This window comes from Protomyctophum parallelum (assembly GCF_964188405.1).
Source record: "Protomyctophum parallelum genome assembly, chromosome: 10".
Lineage (NCBI taxonomy): Eukaryota > Metazoa > Chordata > Actinopteri > Myctophiformes > Myctophidae > Protomyctophum > Protomyctophum parallelum.
In genome coordinates this window covers 31,444,549-31,469,547 of record NC_139704.1, presented here as the reverse complement: position 1 = coordinate 31,469,547, position 24,999 = coordinate 31,444,549, and the positions used below count along the sequence as shown (strand labels likewise).

The 24,999-nt window shown below is 43.7% G+C and overlaps 1 protein-coding gene across 2 annotated transcripts in view; it reads right to left on the bottom strand.

Moving 5' to 3' along the window:
- The window catches only part of LOC310866210 (phosphofurin acidic cluster sorting protein 2-like), a 101,638-nt gene extending 87,297 nt beyond the window's left edge, over window positions 1-14,341 (bottom strand). For both annotated transcript variants that reach the window (XR_014569900.1, XM_083775685.1), the window contains exon 1: window positions 13,898-14,341. Coding sequence is in view for 1 of the 2 variants with exons in the window: in XM_083775685.1 (XP_083631811.1) it covers window positions 13,898-14,154 (257 nt within the window). In the remaining variant the exon portion in view is untranslated. The remainder of the gene's footprint in view (window positions 1-13,897) is intronic.
- Between the last annotated feature and the right edge of the window lie 10,658 nt (window positions 14,342-24,999).

Sequence of the window (24,999 nt, the reverse complement as noted above, 5' to 3'; positions counted from 1 at the left end):
ACGGAAGGACGGTTTTAACTGGGCTTTATAATCCAATTAGGACGGCTCTGTCTGTGCGACACCAAACTGTCTTTGCACCTTGCCGCCCACTGGAGAACAACAAGCTCATCACAGAGACTATAGTCTACCTTAATATAAGCCGTCTGACCTAGTGACAAAGCAAAGCCTGTCAACACCGCCAAGCCTTGAATGAACTAGTCCCATGTTTCAAACCGTCAGGCGTGGTCAGGCTCTACCGACGCCTGACCGGTTACAGTGTTTAACATTACAGTTTAGCCTAAATACATTTTTTTATATATTTGTACATTTAAAAACAGTGTACATTGGTGACTATAACTTTAATCTACCTGATCTTGAGGCCTACAAAAATCGTGATTTAAAAAATATATATTTGAGTGGTGCAACCACTCCAAGGAACAGCAATGTCCGTGTTCACCTATGTGTTCACCTATGTGACGTTAATGAGCCAATGACTATGAGTACCAATAGGGGCGCTGTTGTGCCAGAAACACAGAGAGAGAGATAGTATTAGTGCTGCACTGTTGCCTACTAATGAGAGAGAGAGGAGAGGAGGGGGAGAGAAGGAGAGAGGAGAGGAGGGGGGGGGGAGAGAGGGGAGTTGCACCACTCAGTTCACACGGGTGTGATTTTTTCTTATCAACTAGTACCATGCAGCAAGGTCGACTAGTGGATTTACTAGTTGAATAGTAAACGAGTCGACTAGTTGCTTAATAATGCCCTAATACAAAAAGTATCGTCGCTATGCACTGCAGGCAGAAGTCTTCTATATCTTCATATTTCATGTTGGTATGCATTTTCAATCAATCAGTGTCTTTTTTTGTACTGTAATGCCAGCATCACACAAAATTAGAGAGGCGAACGGAGCAGAGCTACAAGATCACAAAATGTCGATTGGCTGTAAATAACCCAAACGGGAACCCCTTTTGGTGTTTTAAAGTATTATGTTATGCTTTAGCTATTGAAAAATAGCAGATCTACAAGCTCATAGTGCAGCACCGAGTGCCGTGCTACAAGCTTGTACGTCTGCTATTTTTTTTTAATCCTGAAAATGTGGCACAAATCTTTGAATGTATATTCTTTCAGAGCAAACGTTTTTTTAACTCAAATCTTTGTTTCTGGGGGGGGGGGTCCCTGCTGGAACAACATATTTTCAGATGGGGGGTCGGTGGCCAAACATGATAATTCTGGGGGTCCTTGACAGGAAAAAGGTTGAAAAAGGTTTTTCAGAAAAATGTCAGGACTTAAAAAGAAACATTTTTACAGTGAGGACATGAATAACAAAAAAATAAAAGATCAATTAAAAGCAATGTTGTAGAAGTGGGTCTTGAGCTGAGCTTTAAAAATGTCTACAGAGGCTGCCTGCTCATAGTGCAGCACCGAGTGCCGTGCTACAAGCTTGTACGTCTGCTATTTTTTTTTTATCCTGAAAATGTGGCACAAATCTTTGAATATATATTCTTTCAGAGCGAACGTTTTTAACTCAAATCATTGCTTCTAGGGGGGGGGGGGGGGGGTGGGGTGTCCCTGGAACAACATATTTTCAGATGGGGGTCGGCGGCCAAATACATATCATTTGTTGGGGTCCTTGACATGAAATATTGAGCACCACTGATACAGAAACATAAAGGTTTTTCAGAAAACTGTCAGGATTTTGAAAACATTTTTGAAATGTTGACGTCAGGCTATAGCAACAGCACTAGCAGCACGGGGACTGCAGCGCATTAGTCCGACAACCCCTTACTCTTGTAACGGTTATGGTTAGGGTTAGTCTGACATAGCGGTTATGGTTAGGGTTAGTCTGACATAGCGGTTATGGTTAGGGTTAGTCTGACATAGCGGTTATGGTTAGGGTTAGTCTGACATAGCGGTTATGGTTAGGGTTATTCTGACATAGCGGTTATGGTTAGGGTTAGTCTGACATAGCGGTTATGGTTAGGGTTAGTCTGACATACCGCATGCGGTTATGGTTAGGGTTAGTAATGCCGGAATAACAAGCCGTCGGACTAAATGACAGAGATTATGAAACACAGGAGAGGTACAACAAGAAACAAAACAAAAGATTGATAAGTGAAACAATAAGGTCAGCACCCAGTCCAAAGTAATGACCACTTCTGACAAGACTACAAGTGTGTGGATAAAATGGGGATTTTATTTTCCCCCTCACACATTTTTGCTAAATGTGGGAAGATTTACACAAAAGACAGCTCATTCCGCTGCTGGCGTAGTGTCTCCAAATGACTAACTGACTGCATTTACCCAAGCTCCAGCTTCTGGAGTTTCAGTGAACTCTAGACTTTGTTTTTCTTCATAATTATGTAAGCAAAAGTATTTTAACATCAGTACAGTCAAGGTTTCATTTCAACTTGGACCATGCATGCTAGTCGGAAAAGCCGTAATACTGTGAAGCCAATCCGTGAAGCTGACATCAGGGAAGCCAATGCCCACGGCACGCCCCGCAAACAATCAGATTTGGCGCGTCCTCCACAGACCTCCCGATCCAATGGAGAGTTATGCCTGGGACAGGACAGGCAGACACAGGTTCCGTCAACTAATAGAGAGATCATTGTGAAAAAGGCTAATAGCTAAAAGGCCGAATAGTACAAACGATGCCAAACTGATGAGCTACAGCGTCAGACTAAAGTGCAACATGTTCATGTAGATCAGGGCTGCCCAAAAGGTAGATCACAAAGGCTGTGCAGGTAGATCACATGACATGGCCCTAAAGAATATTTAATTTAAATAAATAAAAAACTACTTTTGGCATCTGCCACTTGAATTAAGGTGACTTGATTGATTGACATAAAACACGGGCCTGTCAGCTCAACCCAACAATGCAATATTTTGTTTTCAAGAGTGATGCTGTGCACAAAAGCTTCGGTAGCATTACAAATTAAATACAAACAACTTTGTATTTCTCCCCCTCTATATCCCATTCCAAGTGCATTTGTCTTACATCTAATGCCAGCTCCGTTATTCCAAAGCCCCCTCGGGTACATATTTAAACTATTTTCAACAATGATATACAGTATATATATATATTTTTTTTTTGGTGGGAAGATCTTGTTGAGCAGGTCATTTTGGAAGTAGTTCTCAAGTCAAAAAAGTGTGGGCACCCCTGATGTAGACGAAGAGGAGAAGGAAGGTCAGGAACAGATGTGACCCATATGGGGGAGATAAGGGATGGAATCATTTGAAACTGTATTGAACGCGACAGCTGGTGGACTGACAGACACGTCAAGATGTGCTGCGGATTATTTCAGACAAGGCATCTTTCCTTCCTCATGTTCCTCAAAGCTGCTCCCAGTTGAATTTATCCATTCTGGGCGGGAACCCCTTTTGGTGTTTTAAGCATTATACAGTATGTTATACTTTAGCTATTGAAAAATAGCAGACCTACAAGCTCATAGCGCGGCACCGAGTGCCGCGCTACGAGCTTGTAGGTCTGCTATTTTTTGAAAAATCGTGAAAATGCGGCACAAATCTTTGAATGTATATATTCTTTCAGAGCGAACGTTTTTAACTGAAATCTTTGCAGGGGTTCCTGGAATAACATATTTTCAGATGGGGGGGTCCGGTGGCCAATTACATATCATTTTGGGGTCCTTAACATTTAAATATTGAGCACCACTGATACAGAAACATAGGTGGTTTCAGAAATGTCAGGATTTAGACGTTTTTGTTTTTTTTTCTGACGTCAGGCCTAAATGGGTTAACCGGGGTGTGCGTGCGTGCGTGCGTGCGACCGTGCGTGTCATGACGATGGATGATGACAGCTCAAGTTCCAGTGATGCCTCCCTCTGCACGTCTCCATACTGTCATCTACAGAAGTTGGAGTGAGTTAATGCTGTAATGAGAATACTCTGGAATAAAACTAAAACGCACCTTAACCACTTTCAATCTGGTGTCCCTATTTTGGACATGTCATTATAGTAAATTATTTAACCCATTTAGACCTGACGTCGAAATTAAAAAAAGAAGTCTTCTGAAATAATATATATATATATATATATATATATTCAAAGATTTGTGCCGCATTTTCACGATTTTTCAAAGATAGCAGACCTACAAGCTCGTTGCACGCTACTCGGTGGCACGCTATGAGCTTGTAGATCTGCTATTTTTCAATAGCTAAATAATAACAATGTTTAAAACACCAAAAGGGGTTCCCGCCCCAAACAGTGTTGTAGCAGATCTATAAGTTCACAATGCAAGCCTGCCCGGTGGCACGGCTGTTTTTTCACCTTGAAATACGTCTGATCATTGTGAGCTTGTGAATAGACTCTCTGTTGTTGTTGCTTTGTGACCTTGTAGATCGTCTTGTTTTCTTGAACGTTGTGATCTTTCAGTCTGGCTTTTTCCGCCGGTACGACAAAGTATGAAATATGTAGGGTTCAAGTGTTTAAGGATCAACTCTAATTACAGGGGTTAACTTGGTACTATTTTCACAGAATACGGAAAGGAAAGGGTCGCAAAGAGTTGTTTATCCTGCAGACCTCCTACCTATACAGTACATCCCACTGTAAAGCTACAGCAGTGCCATGTGAAGTCGAGTGAATACTGAATGAGTGTGTGTGTGTGTGTGTGTGTGTGTGTGTGTGTGTGTGTGTGTGTGTGTGTGTGTGTGTGTGTGTGTGTGTGTGTGTGTGTGTGTGTGTGTGTGTGTGTGTGTGTGTGTGTGTGTGTGTGTGTGTGTGTGTGTGTGTGTGCGTGCGTGCGTGACATGCGTGCGTGCACGCATGCATGTGTAATAGAATAGCCTATGCTTTAAGTAGCACACATGTTTCATATGGCTTGTCATGTGCATTCGCTCATTGCACACAGCACTGCAAAAGGCCAGAGTGTTTTGTCCTTGAAATAAACATGTCTATGTTGCTGCTGGCACACATAGCTCAGGAAATGCCTGAGGGGAGAGGTGGAAAATAAGAGGAGAGAGAGAGAGAAAAGACAAGCCTGAAAAATATTGTCTCCCTTTTCCCCTTATTTTGACAGCATCCTCCCCCATGTCAAAGGACAGCTTCCTCGCCTCTCGCTTCTTGGCTCGGGGAGAGGGATCTCCCTTCAGTCCCCTTGATAAGTGTAGAGAGACCTTACAATTCTACCGTGCTCAATTCTGGCACTGCTCCCAAATTCTGTAGCACAGAGATTGCGGGGAGGGGAAAGCTAAATCTAACCTTTTTTTCCAACTTTCTGAGGACTTCACCATAGCCATTCAGTGCATGGTGTGATGGTGCCATGGTCCCCTTCTACCACTCCACGAGGATGTGCGACCCACCGCTCCAGCGTTGGCCCCTCCTTCTAGAAGGCAGAGAGCAGGTCAACAACAGGCTTCCAAAAAGGGGTGGAGGATAGAATAGAGCAGAGCTAGGGCTGCCTTTAGGACTTTCTATAGCAGCTCTCCTCTGGTTGTGAGGAATGGAGAATAGAATAGAGCAGAGCAGAGCTAGGACTGCCTTTAGGACTTTATATAGCAGCTCTCCTCTGGTTGTGAGGAATGGAGAATAGAATAGAATAGAGCAGAGCTAGGGCTGCCTTTAGGACTTTCTATAGCAGCTCTCCTCTGGTTGTGAGGAATGCCAAACGTTTCCCAAGGAAATTCCTCCTCCTCCAGGAAGTGAGGGGAAGGAAACCGAGACAAGCTTGACACATTTGGGGGCAGCGGGAGGAGATGTGAAGTGAGCTAACTGAAAGGGGTGCTTAGTCTACTGATAAGACGTCCTATCAGGCTGTGAGCAGAGAGGAGGGGCTTCGGTTCAGAGAGGACTGCCCGAGTCCACTGGATCTTTTCCAGATGATTAGACACAAACATGAACCGGGTTCACCCCAGCGCATGTCATCAATTAGACAGGCTTTTTTCTCTCCTTTGTTATTATTATCTTTCTCCAAATTCACCACCAACTTAAGAACAAATTGGCCATTTAAAATTGGTTACACAATTTAGCTCCTGTTTGATATAATTATGAGCAATACGGATGGTTAGACCAATAGCCCACATATAATACTGTAACTTGGCAATAAGCCTCGTCTTCTATTCAGTGTGAAAAACTCCCACACTCGGCTACACTTGGCTGGTTTCATTCAGCCTTCTCAGCTTCCAGTTTCTGAGGTCAATCCCAGTATTTTGGCCCTGGATTGTTAACATAATTTCACTCTAGAGTAGACATATAATTCAACTTCATCTCATCATCAACAACTACAACAACAATGAAAACAGTTTGTTCTCTGGGACACACCTAAAAGGGAAAACAATATATTACGGTACACGCCTAAAACCATCAGCTGGAAATATTATCAAACAGAGAAATAAGTGGGACGGTCCTACCCAACACAATCTCATCAACAATGAAACTTTTCTTCTATTCTGACCAGACCTACTCCTCAACACATCATGAAGATTTGAGCAACAGGCCGCATCTCAGCCGCTTCTAAAGCACTTTGTCCTTTGTCAATATTCATGTTGTAGCAGAAGCAAGAAGATGGAAATGGAGAGTGTTTGTGTCACATTCCTAGAGGGCCCTGGAGATGTCAAACGGGTCACTGTTTATGATTCCAAAGGAGCTGGGAGATTAAGCAGACAGGGCCCTGTTGTGTGCAGCTTCAGATTACTAGCTCATCTTCTTTTCCTGTTATGAAATCAGATTAATTCAGCACAACTGCTGGGAGACATAATTTCCGATCATGCCCAATGGTGGTACGGGTGTCTGGAAGGGCAAAGAGCAAAGTTAAAGTACCTCATATCATCTGATTGAAATAGACATGTGGGCTATATGCATCTTAGTTTAATGGTTCCATATAGGAACAACGACATATTGTGAAACAAACATTACATCTGTGAGATTAAGGTCAGAGATGAGTAGGACTTCCAATTAGGACCTTTTATTATCTGCATTGCTCCATAATGGATAAGTTTACAAATGCAGAATTATTACTGATGCTCTCCTGACAGAACATTAGAACAAAATCTTTTATACACTACACATCACAACAGGCTGTGAGCTTAATGTTAGCAATTATTGCGTGAGACGGTTGTACAAATAGGTTTTAAAGGTGCTGATATTAGTGTGATATTATTATTCTTATTCTCCTGACTGATGAAATTGTTATCCTGACCTGAAAATGTCTTTTCTGTTTACCAAAGAGAAGGTGAGAGTGACCCGTGTACTGATTTTAACGTTTATTATACCCAGTATATTTTTAAACATTTCTCTGGTTATTTGATTAATCGAAAAGGTTGAAGATAATGGATAGTTGCAGCGCTAGACGCTGTTGCTAATATTAACAGTAACACCCTACTTGATCATACGACTACCCCAAAAGTAACAGATCCACAAGCTTGAAACAGCGCCATGAGACACCCTTCGAGCTTGTTAGATCTGCTACCTTTCCTCTTTTCTTCATTCGAATCCTGACAACTAAAGTAACAGTTTTGGAGGACATAATGAAGTTTCCAGTTTCCACCCGACACAGAGACGATATACTACATTTGATTTTCTGCCATTACATGAAAATCAGCCCTTCAAAAGTCTCAATTACCAAATGGGATTAGCACAAAGCCGCGGCCCTGCCAGTCCCCAGGGGAACATGGCCATCTTGGGCCTCACTCATGCATCAAACAGGCAGAGATGTCACACTCGCTCCAGATTAACATCCGAGGGGATGTCTGTGTCGCTGTAGTAGTAGCTAGTAGGCACACATTTAAAAGATATCTTATTTTTCCACTTCCTCAACCAAAGAGCAAGCTTGAATAGTTGAAGTGTTAGTGGTAAATTTGACTATTTCTACCAACAACTGTCCACTTTAGATGCCATGATTGCCATCTAGGCTAGATAGCCCAAGAACGTAAACACAACAAAATAGTTAGCTTGGAAACCCCTTTCTAATTACAGATATGGCTAAAGGGCAAGACTTTTGACCCAGAGTTGTCAAAGATCCTGTGACTTGGTGGGACTGGGGAGCAAACTCCCCCAGCAGCACCGATAGATTCTACAACCGTAGCAGATAAATATGGCACATTCTTGACCCCTGTGTGTTAGTATCATACCTCCAAATACCACACACTTTACACATCAAATGCCTACGTTGCGAAACTTAGGCCAACTTAGGCCAATTATTTACCATCCAGGTAAATGCAGGCTACAGTGCATGGAATTAGAAATTGATCTATTGAAGATTCTGACTCTCAAATGTACATCATTTGTTTTGATTGTATTGTTGTATTGTGCTTTATCAATGTATATGTATGTTTTCTCATGCCAATAAAGCCCTTGCATGTTGGCAATGCTGCAAGTCACTCTATATAATGGGTTATCAACATCAGATGTTGATGTTTTAGCCATTAGATGTTGATAACTGGGGAATGAGATCTCTACCTATGAAGCACCTTATAAGCGCTTGGGTTGGGCAATGGACAAAACTGACTGTAACGTCTTGCTGTTGTTGTGTAGACTAGATAAGATACATTTCATACATTGATGATTGATTATATTTTTTCTTAACTAAATACTATGCTGCCACTATTCTAAATAGACTGTCTTTCAGACTTGGTTAATAGAATTAGTATTGGGTTGTATATATGGGCTCCACAAAAGGCAAGGAGTGTGACTATCATGTTAAATTTATCATAGAAACGAACAACATACACAGTACAGTTATCTTTATCAACATTTTTTTTTGTAGTGTGAACTGTGTTTTTGCCAAGAGGAAGCAATTCATGCGTTTTTCCCTTTTGCTATTTTAGGTTATTCAGCAACATTTCCAAAGCTTTGGTCAGCATTTGTCCCTGGAACAGAGGTCACGGAGAGAAAGTAAACACAATACAGTATGTACTGTCCTCCAAAACTACTGTCTAATTTTAGTATGAAGGACGGTAGGGGTTTTTTGGGGCCTATGAAAATCTGGAAGACACATAAAATTTGTCACAAGCTAGTGGGGAGAAATGGTATAGAAAATTAGAAGCAGGCAAGCAGCGCAGAGTTGGAATGAAAACAATGCAAACCAGCCAACAGGCAGCAGCCGCAGTTGTGTTGAGATGCCACAAAAACAAACACAGTCAGTTACACACAGTCAAACACACACAGTCACACACAGTCACACACACAGTCAGTCACACACAGTCACACACAGTCACACACGATGTGGAATACTGCCGCTGTCTGGAAGAAACCGTGTCTCGTTATAATTAATCTTTTTGTTTTCATAAATCATATTAGTACATCATAGTGTCACACAAAAACAGCTGATCTACAGGGTGACACATGGCATTGTGACAGGTTGTGCGCTTGCCTTGTAGATCTGCTATGTTCAATATTTTTGGGGAAATGTTATCAATGACATGACCAAAATAGGTCATATCATGAAAGCGGAGAAAAGTCTTTCTCTGTGTGTATTTATAACTAATTAATAGAGCTTGTTGTGACTAGTAAATAACTACATTAGACGGTTGGATCCATTGGGACACAGATTCCTTGAAAGGTCAATGTTTTAGACATGCAAAGCTTCCACCAGACAGTGACAATATGTCTGCATGTTGTGTAGAATATACTTAAAATCATCAACATCACAAGAAACAATTAGGAAGGAAGAACTGTCTGGCAGTTGAAGTAACGTATTTTCACATGAGATATAGATGTGGTAGAGCAGGTAGAATAGTTGTTGCTTGTACAATAATGAATGTAACTACTGCACTATGCCATACATCAAGAGCAGAGCTGTCCCAGAATCACAACGCTGCACAGAGTGAAGATAAGCTATGAGAGAGAAACGTACGTACTACAAAACAAAGAATATAAATGGACTTGCATCACCAACCTTAACCCGGTCGTTTTAACGGACCCCTCACCAACCTTAACCCGGTCGTTTTAACGGACCCCTCACCAACCTTAACCCGGTCGTTTTAACGGACCCCTCACCAACCTTAACCCGGTCGTTTTAACGGACCCCTCAACAACCTTAACCCGGTCGTTTTAACGGACCCCTCACCAACCTTAACCCGGTCGTTTTAACGGACCCCTCACCAACCTTAACCCGGTCGTTTTAACAGACCCCTCACCAACCTTAACCCGGTCGTTTTAACGGACCCCTCACCAACCTTAATCCGGTCGCCTATAAAACAAGCGCCCCCCTCAGTGACCATAGACTACCAGGCTCTGCATAAAAGGTCATCCCGTAAAAACACAGCAGATGTGTGGGTACAGTTTTGAGGGAGTGCCACACTGCCACAGTAAAAAGTAAATAAGAAATATCACACCTGTGTGAACTGAGCAGTGCAGGCTGCTCAACAACACCGTATTGCAGCTGTTCGTACGACAGACAGACAGACGGCCAGTCATTGGAGTGGTCACGAAAAGTTGCAGTAGTTCTATGAGCTCATTTGAAATGGTGCCACTCAGCTGGACAGCCACATATGCTGTGGGCTAACTGAGCAGCAGACAGCTGCAGACAAAGAGGCCCAGCCCCTGTAAGAAAGCCAGAACCTCCACAACAGAGAGGCCCTGGCCTGGCCTGGGCTGGCCTGGCCTGGGCTGGGCTTGGCTGGGCTGGCCTGGGCTGGGCTGGCCTGGGCTGGGCTCACGCATGGTCTTTCAAAACAGTCAATGCAAAGACACAGAGACACTGGCTTTAAAACACCACACCTAACTCAATTATTCTGCAAGACACTGTGGCATTCCATAGACAAAATTACAATCAAGCTGGTTGACAGCCATCTAAGCTAAATAAATAAAGAAACTGATATTTTATAGCATTCGTCATCTTGCCGTAATACGATTTTCATCCAATTACAAGTATAACAAAGGCTTATGGCAAGCAGCAGCTAGTCTTCTGCTGCACTGTAATGAGTGATGAGCCCATTAATAATCTATAATCAGCCTCACCCTTATTGATCTTTAAATGCCATCAGCACCTGCTGTGTCATCCCATGGAGAGTGTAGATAGGGTACAGGAAGAGGCAGGGGTGTGGGATTATTAAATAGTGTTGGGCCTTGCCCTTCAGCACTGCCTTGTATGGCACAGTCTCCAATGCATTTGGCCCCAGATAGTCTTAAAGCCTTAAATCAATCATACAATTACAGGCAGCATTCACGCTACACCCACTGCCACTTGGCAGTTGGCACCCATAACATAAATGGTGCATGGTAAATGGTGCATTTACATATGGTTATAATCCAAAGCGCTTTACATAGATTGAATAGATGAATTGCATTCATTCACCCATTCACACACATTCATTCACCCATTCACACACATTCATTCATACACCGATGTCAAGGCAACCAGGCAAGGTACCAACATGTACATCGGGAGAAATTAGGGGTTCAGTTCAGAGTCTTCAACACTAACCCGGGGGGAGCCCAGGGATCGAACTGGGAACCCCACGGTTCCCATCCGGCCACTTGACTCTACCCCATTGCGCCACTGCCGCTACTGCATAGTGCATACATCACCAGAGCTACTGTATTTACAAAACAATACTTGTCAAGCGTTCACTACAGGCCTAATCGCTTCACGTTGAAGAAGACAACACAAGAGCTATGGAAACAACCTCAGGCAATGCTGATGTCATCGTAAGTCTTAAGTCTAACATCAATGCTCAATGCTGCCTTTAACAGTGTGTTTTTAGTATGAAGAATATGAACAAATGTAAAAAGGGGCATGCAACCCCAACTAGGGAAAAATACATCCATGCGACATGCGTCACTCTTTTCAGAAATATTACAAGAATGACAAAAAGACAGCCCAACTGTCAAATTAGAAAGCCATTATTAGACCATCACTTCGAAGTCTTACTACACTGCGGTAGACTCTTGACGTGATGATGTTGACTGTAGTTAACTACAGTAATATTCACCATCATCATCACCACCCTCATAGGCTGGCTTCCAATGAGCTCTGAACCGATACTGATTCACAGCCCAGATGGAAATCATGCTCAAACGCACATCTGAAAAGATCACCATCAGCGGATACATTGTGCGTGTTTTCATCTTAGGGAGATTATTTTGCCCACTCTTACACACACACACACACACACACACACACTTGTGCACACAGCCCGCACGGAAGGCAGGCATATACAGTATATGTGAGCAGTGAGCGCGTGCACACACACACACACACACACACACACACACACACACACAGTGGAGGAACCCTCTCCTGGCCGTGCCCCCTTCTCGTCCAGAGCCTGGAACAGATCTAGGTCAAAGCTGATTAACGTGCCCACAGCTCCCGTGAGCTTTCCAGTCAGGTGGTGGTAATGCCTGCTCCCTGGCTATGGTTACCAACACGGAATATCACAGATCTGTAGTCAAGACCACTATAGTGCACAGTTGATCTGTAGTCAAGACCACTATAGTGCAGTAAGTGCACAGTTGATCTGTAGTCAAGACCACTATAGTGCACAGTTGAATATCACAGATCTGTAGTCAAGACCACTATAGTGCACAGTTGAATATCACAGATCTGTAGTCAAGACCACTATAGTGCACAGTTGAATATCACAGATCTGTAGTCAAGACCACTAGTGCACAGTTTACAGTCTTCAGTTTTAGTAAATGGCTTTCAACCTGGTGCGGCGATGTCCATTTTGATTTTTGAGCATGTCATTATGGGACGAATTGTCCGAACATGTCCGTTCACAAATTGTAAATATTAAAGCGCATAATACATACACAGATGGGCTATATGTTCACTCTAGATGTCGTATGGCGAACTATAAAGGGCTTAAGTGATTAAAGACAACATGGGTGGGTGGGTGTACCGATAGGGACCAAACATAAACACGTTACACTCCGACAGTTATTACTGGTGTAGCACCTCAGAGTATGTTTATACTGTGTGTACGGTTTGGTTTTATTTATATATATATATATATATATATATATATATATATATATACAGAGGCCTTGGGGAGTTGGCCGGCAGCGGGGGTGACTCACGATAAGCCACAACAGACCATGCTGAGATGAATGAAACTTCTGAGAAAATAGCAAGTTATTAATAAATCTACAAGGTTTTGCTTGGATTGGATAGCTCAAGCTCTGATGACACTTTCACTTATCGACATATAGTGCTCAAGAATTAAAAGGATGGCTGCTACTTTATAACACATGTAACATACTTACTGAACAGAGTACAGTATCCGAGTTACTGTGTGTCTAAATGGGTTGCAGTGGGATGGCATGCATTCCATAAACCAAATCATTGCCACCATGGAATTAAGCAACTATGATGTGAATGTCAGGCCTATTAATTTACTCTAAGAGCAAAAGCTTGTAATAAAGCAGCAACAAACAACACTGTACTGCAACTGCACGCCATCTTATTGACACAGTTGGCTGCACGTATAGGATAACTGTATACTGTACTGTACATCAACCCCAGGAACAAAATACTATAGAATGCAACAACCCCCCCCAAGGGGACCATCTATGGCCATGCTAAATGTAACCTGTACATGTCTCTGATATTAGGTCAGCCAATCCCATATAAGCATGTTTGAATCATTAGCTGGCCCAGTTTGTAGCCATATACCACCACATTTTTTTTAAATGCATGTTTAATATGAAGCATGAGATAAATTCAGCTGTATGGCTTGGGCAGCTTTAGCATTTAGCAACGTCGTTGGGTTGGGTTAGCTTGCTAGTTAGCCCAACCTAACCACATAACACTTTGCAAAATGTGGGCAGCCAGCTATTGACTACATAACGTTGCCCTCCATAAAGGCAACGTGTGTCTTTTGCAAGCGGGGAGGAGAGGAGGGCGAACTGATTTGTAAACATTGCAATGCAAAGCTGCTCCGCTCCCTCCTCGACACACACACACACACACACACACACACACACACACACACACACAACGGTATTATCATCATGGTATTTACCTTGGAACACAGCTCGGGGACGAGCGGTCTATCTCCCAGGTCGCGAAGAGGTTCATCGGCACGGGCACGGCGCCGCCAGAGCCCCCCGAGCTGGAGCCCAGGACGCCCGCCCCGGCCACCGCTCCTGTCGGGAGCGTTGTCGGCGCCGAGGACGGTCCTCCGCCGCCGCTGCCACTGCCGCCGCCTCCTCCTCCGCCGCTGCTTGGGTTCAGGAAAGCGGCCCGGACGCCTCCTCTCTCTACAGCCGCCGCCATCATCACCACCTCCTCCCACTGCCTGGAAGCAGCTCTCGAGCTAAAAAAAAAAACTAACTAGTCGGTCGGACTATAGTAGCGCGGGAGGGAGTCTGTCTGGGAGAGAGGGGAGCTGCTGCGGCTCTGCTCGCTGCTCTCTCTGTCCTCCGTCGCGTCGCCAACGCTGCTCTCTCTCTCTCTCTCTCGTGCGTCTGCTCTGCTTCTCTACACAGAACGGAACGCACGAGCCCCCGCTGCACTGCTGCTGCACGCACTCTCACACACACACACACACACACACACACTACCCCATGTAACGGACTCTCTCTGAGTGAATGACTGACTGACTTGAGTGGAGGCAGAGCCATTGCGTTTTAAGACAGAGTTACGCAAACTCCGTTCACTTCATGGGGCCATAGCCATACAGTCCAACAATGGCGGCTCCTCTTCTACATAGACTTCTATTGGTTTGTCCCTATTTGAAGGCTTCAAATAGGGACAAACAGGAGTTTACGGAATGCATTGCCGTCTATGGGGCTCGCGCGAGTACATGAACCACGTGACCGGGCTGTTTTCTTGCCCCCCCTCAATGTCGCAACTCTTCTATTAGATCTCTGAGTGGATGGGCGGGGCGTGATCATCCTGAAGCTCCCTGTCCAGGCGATAGGGGGCAGCAGAAAGCCTAAAATGTATAATATTCCTACATTGTTTCTCGCCAAAAAGACTGGCATTATTGGCATAAAAGGGATATCATATATACAATATACGATAATCATTTTGATCACGGTCAGTTATGTGGAATTAGTTTAGGCCATTAGTCCTATTCTATACACAAAGTTAAGTAATTCTGGAACAGTTTACAAGAAGCATACACACATGATGAATGGTGTTTATTCTAGAACAGTTAGCTACCGGTATGGGTATCGATAGGTTTGGCTAAACTTAAAGGACTGATGTTGATGTTGACTATGCAATTATTGCTGATGACTATGTGGTTAGTGGTATGATAATATCCATGTATTTATCCATCTTCAACCGCTTATCCATAGTCGGGTCGCGAGGGGGCCGCTCCACCAGAGAGCTGCAGACATCCCCCTCCAGAGCAACATTAGCAACTTCATCCTGGGGGGAATCCCGGACCACACTGCAACAGTGTTGTCTGACTGAGATATATTTAAAATAGAATACAGCTACTTGGTGTTAAATAGAGGGTTAAATAAACAGTTCAAACTAAGTGCCCTGGGCCGCCGTCTCAAGCAAACTTGAGCCATGTGAGATACTGTACCACCAAGCGAGCTAGTGAGCGAGTTGCCAAGACAAACGTTGCGAAGTTCGATGAGGCCGACTCAGCGCCATCCGAGTTGCAACCCGATATAGGCACAGATTCGTAAATAATGTTTTCCCCAACTGAGATAATGGGCCTCTGTCACCGTCGAAACAGTAGTAGTGTAATATGTATGGATTTGGGGGTGCAGGAGGCACTGCTGGGATGCTGCTGCTGTAAGAATCTCTTTCTTTGAATAGGCGAGTTTGCGTGCACGCATCAGCCTCGTTGACGGCAGACTGCTGGGCGAGCGCTGGCGCTTTGGCATGGGGGGTCAGATCAACATGGAATGAATTATGTACTTCCCATAAGGAGCATGTCTTGAGTGTACAGGGTTTGATGAGGTCAGATCAACATATGGATTATGGAATGTCAGAACAGGTCAGCTCGTGGTACCGAAAAAAGAAAAAAAACAGTACACTACCGACAGTACAGTACAGTACAGTACCGTACAGACGCTTCTAGTTCACTCAAATAATAATAATAATAATAAAATAATTGAATGATTCTGCTTTCAACGTGTAAAAAATAGTATTTAGCATTATTTGATCAACTTCATCATCATCATCATCATCATCATCATCATCCTTCGAGTGCAGGATGGGAGGAATCAAAGAATGTATTAATTATGGCCTTAACAGGGATCACGCAGAGTGATACTATCTTTTCCTCATGCTTCTGGAAACACATGTGTATGTGTTTTTAATTGAAGGACTGTCTGCAGTAAAACTAGTCTGTTACATACAGTAGGCTATCTCTGTGGGGTTTTTTTTAATTGTGTCTTGTATTTCCCTGTTTTTTTTCCCTGACCCATTGTGTCTGAAATAAAGTTTTCAATCAATTCAAATGACATTAAACAATAAGCTAAGCTTACATGATTTTGTGACGGGAGATTTGCAGACGGGAAGTGGATTTCTTTTTTTTATATATTGTTTTTATCCCACGATTTTGTAACCCATTTTTCACCCCTGTGTCAATCATCTAATGTGATCCTGGGCTCTACACACCCTCCACCAACCTAGTCCCCATATATGGGGGACAAGGGGAGAGCAACAGACTTGAACCCATGCTTCCTTCATGCCTGAGTGTCCAAGTTGCTCCTTTACACCTGACAGGGGGGAGTTTCCCTGGTTGGACGTAGCGCGTGGAAGGAACACGTTATTCCAACCAGTTCCTTTCCCATCCATCAGGCGCCCCGGCTGGCCAGGGGGAGGCAGTTTACTGACCAGGATTACTGCATGTTTTTTGTGAGGGTACCTACCCTATAGGGACACGGGGAGAACATGCAAACTCCACACAGAGAGGCCCTTTTGTCAACCCCGCCTTCGGGTATGGGCACTGATGACGCAGAGGAGGAAATACGCCGCCAGCACCCACAGCGTCCCGAGCGGGAATCGAACCCAGGACCTTCTAGCTGTGAGGCGACAGCACTACCAACTGTGCCACCGTGCCCCCAGGGAAGTGGATTTCTGGGTTAGGCCTGTGTACAGTATACATTACAGGTCAAATAAACACAACGCCACTCTTTGGAAATGAAACACACACGCACGCACACGCACGCACGCACACACACACACACACACACACACACACACACACACACACAGTTTAATTATTAGCGCTTGCCTTGACATTGACACCGTGCATGATTATCATGATGGCCGCTCTTTTGATAGGTCTATTTATGGTAAGAAGAGGAGTGGTTTTCTTCTCTAAGCAGGAAGCAGACTAGACAGGCTTCATAAACAGCGTTTCCAGACCTGAGCCGACAGCCGCGTACATTTTCCCTGTCGGCCGGCGTCTTTTCCGGGTTTTTAGACAGCTGGTGGAAGGAAAAGAAGCTCCACCCACGCGGCTGAATGCCGCGACGGCCAGATTCCCGGAAACGCTTTGCCCCCCAGCGGCAGTCAGCTGCGTGTGGGTGGAGCTTAATTTCCATCCACCAGCTGTCTAAAAACCCGGAAAAGAAGCCGGGAGACAGCGGAAAACGTCCGCGGCTCTCTGGTAAGTCTGGCAACAGCTAAAGAGAGGCTGCAGAGAGCCAGACAGCACCTCCTCAGCCATGCTCCTCTCACAGAGCACCTCCTCAGCTCTGCTCCTCTCACAGAGCACCTCCTCACCTCTCCTTCAACACAGCACCTCCTCACCTCTCCTTCAACACAGAACACCTCCTCACCTCTCCTTCAACACAGCACCTCCTCACCTCTCCTTCAACACAGAACACCTCCTCACCTCTCCTTCAACACAGAACACCTCCTCACCTCTCCTTCAACACAGCACCTCCTCACCTCTCCTTCAACACAGCACCTCCTCACCTCTCCTTCAACACAGCACCTCCTCACCTCTCCTTCAACACAGAACACCTCCTCACCTCTCCTTCAACACAGAACACCTCCTCAGCTCTCCTTCAACACAGAACACTTCCTCACCTCTCCTTCAACACAGAACACCTCCTCACCTCTCCTTCAACACAGAACACCTCCTCACCTCTCCTTCAACACAGCACCTCCTCACCTCTCCTTCAACACAGAACACCTCCTCAGCTCTCCTTCAACACAGCACACCTCCTCAGCTCTCCTTCAACACAGCACCTCCTCACCTCTCCTTCAACACAGAACACCCCCTCACCTCTCCTTCAACACAGAACACCTCCTCACCTCTCCTTCAACACAGAACACCTCCTCACCTCTCCTTCAACACAGCACCTCCTCACCTCTCCTTCAACACAGAACACCTCCTCACCTCTCCTTCAACACAGAACACCTCCTCACCTCTCCTTCAACACAGCACCTCCTCACCTCTCCTTCAACACAGCACCTCCTCACCTCTCCTTCAACACAGCACCTCCTCACCTCTGCTTCAACACAGCACCTCCTCACCTCTTGGTAATGGCCCCTACACTCAGTGCTTTAAACATATAGGGCCTGATTCTTCAAAAACGAAATGCGCCAGAGTGTAACGGTGGCGGAAACGGATATCGTATTTATCCGTCCGATCATCCTACGTTGAGAGGACGTGTTATTCAGGGAAGCTGGTGTAATCACTTCATTTGTGCGGATCGCCGAGTGTATCCTTTCCGCATTTTTCCCAAGCGATTCGCCTGGTGTCGCCTGGTTAGTTGGAACATCCACGCCCATTCTACACCATATAAGGGCAACAGGATTTCAATTCTATACAACAGCGCGATGATCTTGTAGAGTAGTTAATTTTGACAGGATGAATGCACTGCAGGGTTATAAAAAAAGAAAGGCGCCCTGCAAAAGTAAAGAGATATCCGATACTTTTTTTTAATCAGAGCTGCATTGATTCATTCGGGGAATAGATTAATATCATCTCACTGTCAGCTGTCTGAATGCATATAGTGGAGAATGGATTTGTTCTGAGCATGGACATGTAGGCATAGCTATTTAGAATTTCAACCATATACAGCGGGTAGCCTATATCCTCTTTGTCAGATGTAAGTGCATGGTTCATTTCATGATGTCCTCATATTAAAATGATTCGCGGGAGTCGGGACACTTGGCAAACTTGATTGATCTCATGATGAGATCAATGTAGTAGCCTACAGCCTACACAGCTACAACGTTGCCCATATTATAATGAATTAAGGTGAGCTGGCTTAAAACTGACTGGCCAAATTGCACGCGCTGATGCCATAATGTGGATTTATAGGGCTAATTAGCCCTCGTGACTGCTGTCTGTCTGTCAGACCAGCATGTCTGTGAACCAGAATGTCAGTCGGGCCGGGCCGTGTTCTGTCCTGGCCGGGCTCACCGCGCCGTTATATTAATTTTCCAATGTAAATTTCACCCAGATTGGACTCGGTCCAGCGGCAGCATGCTGCTGTCCGCCCCACACACACACACACACACACACACACACACACACACACACACACACACACCGACAGTCAAAAGAACTGACTCACTAAACAATACAGTCACTAACACACACTAAACAACGTTAGATTCGTACAGTGCAAAATGCAGATAAGTGTAGGCCTATATGTTCTTATTATAATTGTGAGTTTGTTTTTTAACATGCGCGAGAGCCGATCTACAAGCTCACAACGCGTTGCACTGCGAGTATAGCCTAGAGAAGGCTGTCAAGTGAGCAGCGCAATCGCGCATGGCATGCTATATAAATATCCTAATAAATAAATAAAAAGGTGTCGGGGCTTGCAGGGGCAGTTTCCTTATGGGACTCTATAGGCTAACTTGCCTCTAGAATGCATGCATTTAGGCATACAAGTGCACTCTTTTATATACTGTATATATATATATATATATATATCGTTTTTTTATGTGCTGATCGACCAATATGTTGGGGACACATGCCTACATATTTTATCTGAGAAGTGTATGCTTCCGCAAATTTCTCCGCCACCTAAAGAGGTGGCGGAGGATTTAGCGGAATTTCCGACCAACCAAAGACAGCGTCAAGTTCACGGCCATTTCCATGAATTCCAAATTAATGTGGGAAATCCACGTAAATGCCTTTCCGCTAGCGTCACGTCAATATATAAGCGGAAGCGCGTTGAAGAATCAGGCCCATACAGAGGTAACAGTGGTGTAGTGTAGGCTGAAGCCCAGGCTTTATTATGCCAACCCAAGAGTAACTTTCTAACTTACAAAACCAAACCAGGGGGTCCCTATAGCCAAATGATTGATTTGGGAACCAAATGGACCCTAAATGTTAATAAATTTGAGTTGAATTGAAACTACGTACAAATGGAACCAAAGGGACCTTTGATTGATTGATTGATTGATTGAAACCTTTATTTCAGGGGAATCCAATTGAGACCAAGGTCTCTTTTTCAATGGCGCCCTGTATACAAACAAAGAACAATTACAGCAATGATTTTACATACATGACCAACACACAAAAATATATAATACAAAAACACATGCACCAGAAAACAGAAACAGAATCTTAAAAACACATATTACAAAAAGCAGGTGCATACGCCTTCTTCTAGTGTGAGGTCAGTTAAAAATATTTTAGAAATAGCATATGAAACAAGGACATCCAGCTTTATACGAAGTTACGGGTCCATTTGGTTCTGTTTGCACGCTCGATACTACAGCGTACATAGGGGGTCCTCGAAATCACTGCTATACCTGTAAAAGTGTGTTATGGGGGACCCCGGCATATCTTTTTAGATGGGGGTCTGCGGCCTATGGCTGTGTTCATTTGGGGGTCCTTGCCATAAACAAGTTGGTGCACTGTAGCAGTATGTGCCCCCCCCAAAAATGTGGGTTACAAAAAGAAATAAAAATGTGTGTAGTTTCTTTGACACACTTGGCATTGTCTGGGATGTCTGTCTGTCTGTCTGTCTTCATGCCCTCATTTGAATGCAAACAAAAGTGAAAAAACAGAACACATCTTAAAAGAAAAAAGAAAAAAATAAAGAACAGCATAGCCTGCCCTACATAGTAGCCTATGTCAAAAAGTGGAGTGATAGAATATTGTGTGCAGGGTGGCAGTATGGCCTCTAGGTGGGGCTATAGTGAGGGATTTTACACTAGACTACAGGTTCCAAAACGTTTCCATGTGAAGCAAGCCCCAAATAGCCCCCCCCCCCCCCCCCCCAAGCCCAAAGCATCAGGCTTTACAGAACAGTGGCTGCAAATACAATACAATTAGCAGCTCTATATGAATTCATTTATTTTCATAGAGACATTTAAACATTCATCTCACGGCTTCTTGTGTTTTATGAAGCATATTATATCCCTATGGACTTCAGAGTTGTGTTTTATGAAGCATCATAATTATATCCCTGGACTTCAGAGTTCAAAGTCTGAGCTTCAAAAACAAGACTAAAGACTAGTACAGTAACAGCTCAGCATGTGGACATGACGTCCAGATAGTGGACCTTCTGCTCTCGGTGGCAGCTGTCTGTGTGGTCAGCTGTCTGCGTTGGCTTTGCTGTTTGCAGCAGCAGAAAAAGGTAAGATTAAGAAACACATATAGGCCTATATGCATAGTTTCACACGCACGCACAAGTGAGCTTGTAGATCTGCTATTTGCACCAAAGGGTATAGTTAACTTAAAACCATGCTTGTGACAGAATGCACAAACTACACGTCCAGAACTCTTCTTATTGATATACTGTCTTTGTGCCTGCAAAAAAGGGAAAAATGTATGTTTTTGACAACCCGATATGTGTACAGCCTCTAACGAGTTACAGACATCAACTCAGAAGTGGTTCCACGTCTGAAAACAAACTTCATAGTATATAGAAACACTGTAGAAAGTTTCATGCTTTAGTCATAAAATGCACAATAGGTTTGGTTAACTGCCGTACTATATCCAGCTGATCAGTCAGGGCACGAAAAGCTACTATAGTTGTTGCGGCGGTTTAAAGGCCGCCGCGAGGAGCTAAACATGAGAGTAAAGAGACGCTTGTATGACGCGCACGCAATTAATTCAGGTCCATTCCAGCTGTAAGTTTTACCGTTTATTCAGTCACCACACGTAAGTGTTCCCAGGCTTTTAGCTATAACTAAACGTGGTTGTTAAGGTGATAAAAGGTACGTTTGATATGGTCAACAGAAATGTCTTCTCCCACGCTCACCTCCTCTCTCTATCCAACTTCCCTCACCCAAGTGACAGGTAACGCCATGAAACTAGAGTGGCAGCGCCCCAGCCCCGGTGACACGCCCACTACCTGTGCAGTGCCCATTAAAGTGACATATACCTTAAGTTACATCAATCATAATAGCACATTAGAAGGCAAACACATTACGGCTCCTACAATAGTGTATCCGCATGAGGCCTGTTTTGAAACTGAATATACAAAAGATATTTCAACACTACTTTTCTTTCACTTAAAAGAGGAAACTGATGACAAAAAGATACAAAAAGAGAGAACTATGACTCAGGTTGACATATCCGTGGTGCAGTAGATCATATCATGGAGATGCGGTCCGGTACGCTCTTAACCCATTTAGACCTGAAGACATTTCTGCAAATGTCTTCTAAATCCTGACAGTTTTCTGAAAAGCCTGTTTCTATGTCAGTCATTCTTAAAGTTTTTCATGTCAAGGACCCCAAAAATATATGTAATTGGCCGCCGACCCCCATCTGAAAATATGTTGTTCCAGGGACCCCCCATGAAGCAAAGATTGAGTAAAAAACGATCGCTCTGACAGAATATATATATTCAAAGATTTGCACCACATTTTCACGGTTTTTCAAAAATAGCAGACCTACAAGCTCGTAGTGTGGCACTCGGCTATGACTGAGCTTGTAGATCTGCTATTTTTCAATAGCTAAAGTATAACATAATTCTTAAAACACCAAAAGGGGTTCCCGCCCGTCACTACACCATTGGTTCTCAAAGTTGGGGTCTTTCCTTAGAAGGAAAATAAAATCACCCAGAGAATGTATCATTCATATACTGTACAGTACTATTCTGCGTGAATAAACATACAATTTGATAGCATACAGTAGATCACCCAGGTTTTATGGTTTTTCAATCCCCACACATGTGTGTGTGTGTGTTGCAACACTTAAAATGTACAACTGGACAACAGATGTCAAAATGAAGTTGAGGATAACATTGACCACTTCTGTGTCTTAGTCATACTTCAGTCCTTTCTTTCGTAATCAGCCGGACAGCTTGGTCATATACTTCTCTCTTTGTTGACGTTTTTTAACTCTTCCTCCTGCTGTTAACCCAGTGGTGGAAAGTAATTATAAGTACATTTACTCAAATTCTGTACTTAAGTACAATTTAGATCTACTTGACTGTATTCCAATTTCCAATACATTTACATTACTAAACTGTAATTACTAACTACTCCACTACATCTCAGAGCCAACATTTGTACTTTTACTCCACTACAATTATTTGAAAACTTTAGTTACTAGTTACTTTGGAGATTTACATTTTGTTTAGAAAGACATACATTACTGTAACCACTTCAACCCTATATACATTTCGACCATTTGAAAATAGCTGATCTACAAGCTCATGCATTGTGTGCAACGGTTACATTTCTTGCATTTGCGGCGCCCCCTATGGATGAAAATGGAATTGCTTTTGGAACTTGTTTGCTTGAACCACCCGCGACATGCAATTCAAATTTGGAATGGATCGGACATTCCGTTCGTGATTTATGGAATTTTTGGTAAAATAGGCCCCTCCTACTATATATTCGGACGACGATTACGGCCGAACGATACGCACTACCAAAATTCTGCAGTTGGTGTTTTAATCGGATAGGTCCGGAGATCATGTGTGCCAATTTTTGTGAGATTTGGACAAAATCTGTAGGAGGAGGTATGGGCGTGAGTAAGGCTATGGACCAGAGCTACATCCCTACCTGCTTTCACTGAACCATTCAACTCAACTCAACCACCAGGCCGTTTCCAAATGTTAAAATGTAAAAGACGGCCCAGACGGTGGCGTCACCGTCTGGGCACCCGACTGGTAATCCATTCGCAGTGTGCCGCGGGTTCGACTCCCGAGCCCGACACGGCCTTTACTGCATGTCTTCCCCCATCTCTCTCCCGTTTCCTGTCAGCCTACTGTCTGTCCATTCAAAAAACCAATAAAGGGCGTAAGCCGCAAAAAAAATATCTTTAAAATGTAAAAGACCAATATTATTATGAAGAAAACAAGATGTTAAGACCGCTAAACCAAATAGAATAAAGTTTACGCGTTGTTTATGGCTTCTGAATGTACGTCTTTTTAACATGTAAAGTCTATGGAGTGTTTATGGCTTCTGAATGTAGGTCTTTTAACATGTAAAGTCTATGGAGTGTTTATGGCTTCTGAATGTAGGTCTTTTAACATGCAAAGTCTATGGAGTGTTTATGGCTTCTGAATGTAGGTCTTTTAACATGTAAAGTCTATGGAGTGACGTCACGTCAACAGGAGTGAGGACTTAAAAATAAAATAACACATAATTATGCTCCCAAAACGATCTATTGCACAAAACATTACAAAATAAAAGTGTCAATAAATAATATGGCATTTGAGGGATCTTTGGTGGAATGCATTCATTCACTTGTATATCTTATATACCTGCTACATCATTTTGACTAAAACCTGTCAGCTCAATAAAATGTGTCGTTAATTGTCATTGAACTTTTATTTAAAATCGTTGGTGATGGTGTTCTTAAAACTGGACAGTTGTGTGTTGTGTAACTTTAGAGAGATCATGACATGATAGCAGGGAAACTGCATAAGCGTGTGTGTGTGTGTGTGTGTGTGTGTGTGTGTGTGTGTGTGTGTGTGTGTGTGTGTGTGTGTGTGTGTGTGTGTGTGTGTGTGTGTGTGTGTGTGTGCGTGCGTGTGCATGTGCGTGTGTGTGGGTGTGTGTGCATACAGTGTGAGCTGTCAAAATAACAGTGGTCATCGTTTAGGGTAGTGAAGATAGTATATGATAGGAACAGGTCAAAAACCTGCAGGAAGAATTGAAGTCATAAAGGTACAGATGGCTGTAGCGAGGCATTCTGAAAACATTGAGGTCCAAGATGGAGACCAAGGACATTATGAGAGTCTTGATCTGCACAAGATAGGCGATGCCGTCTAT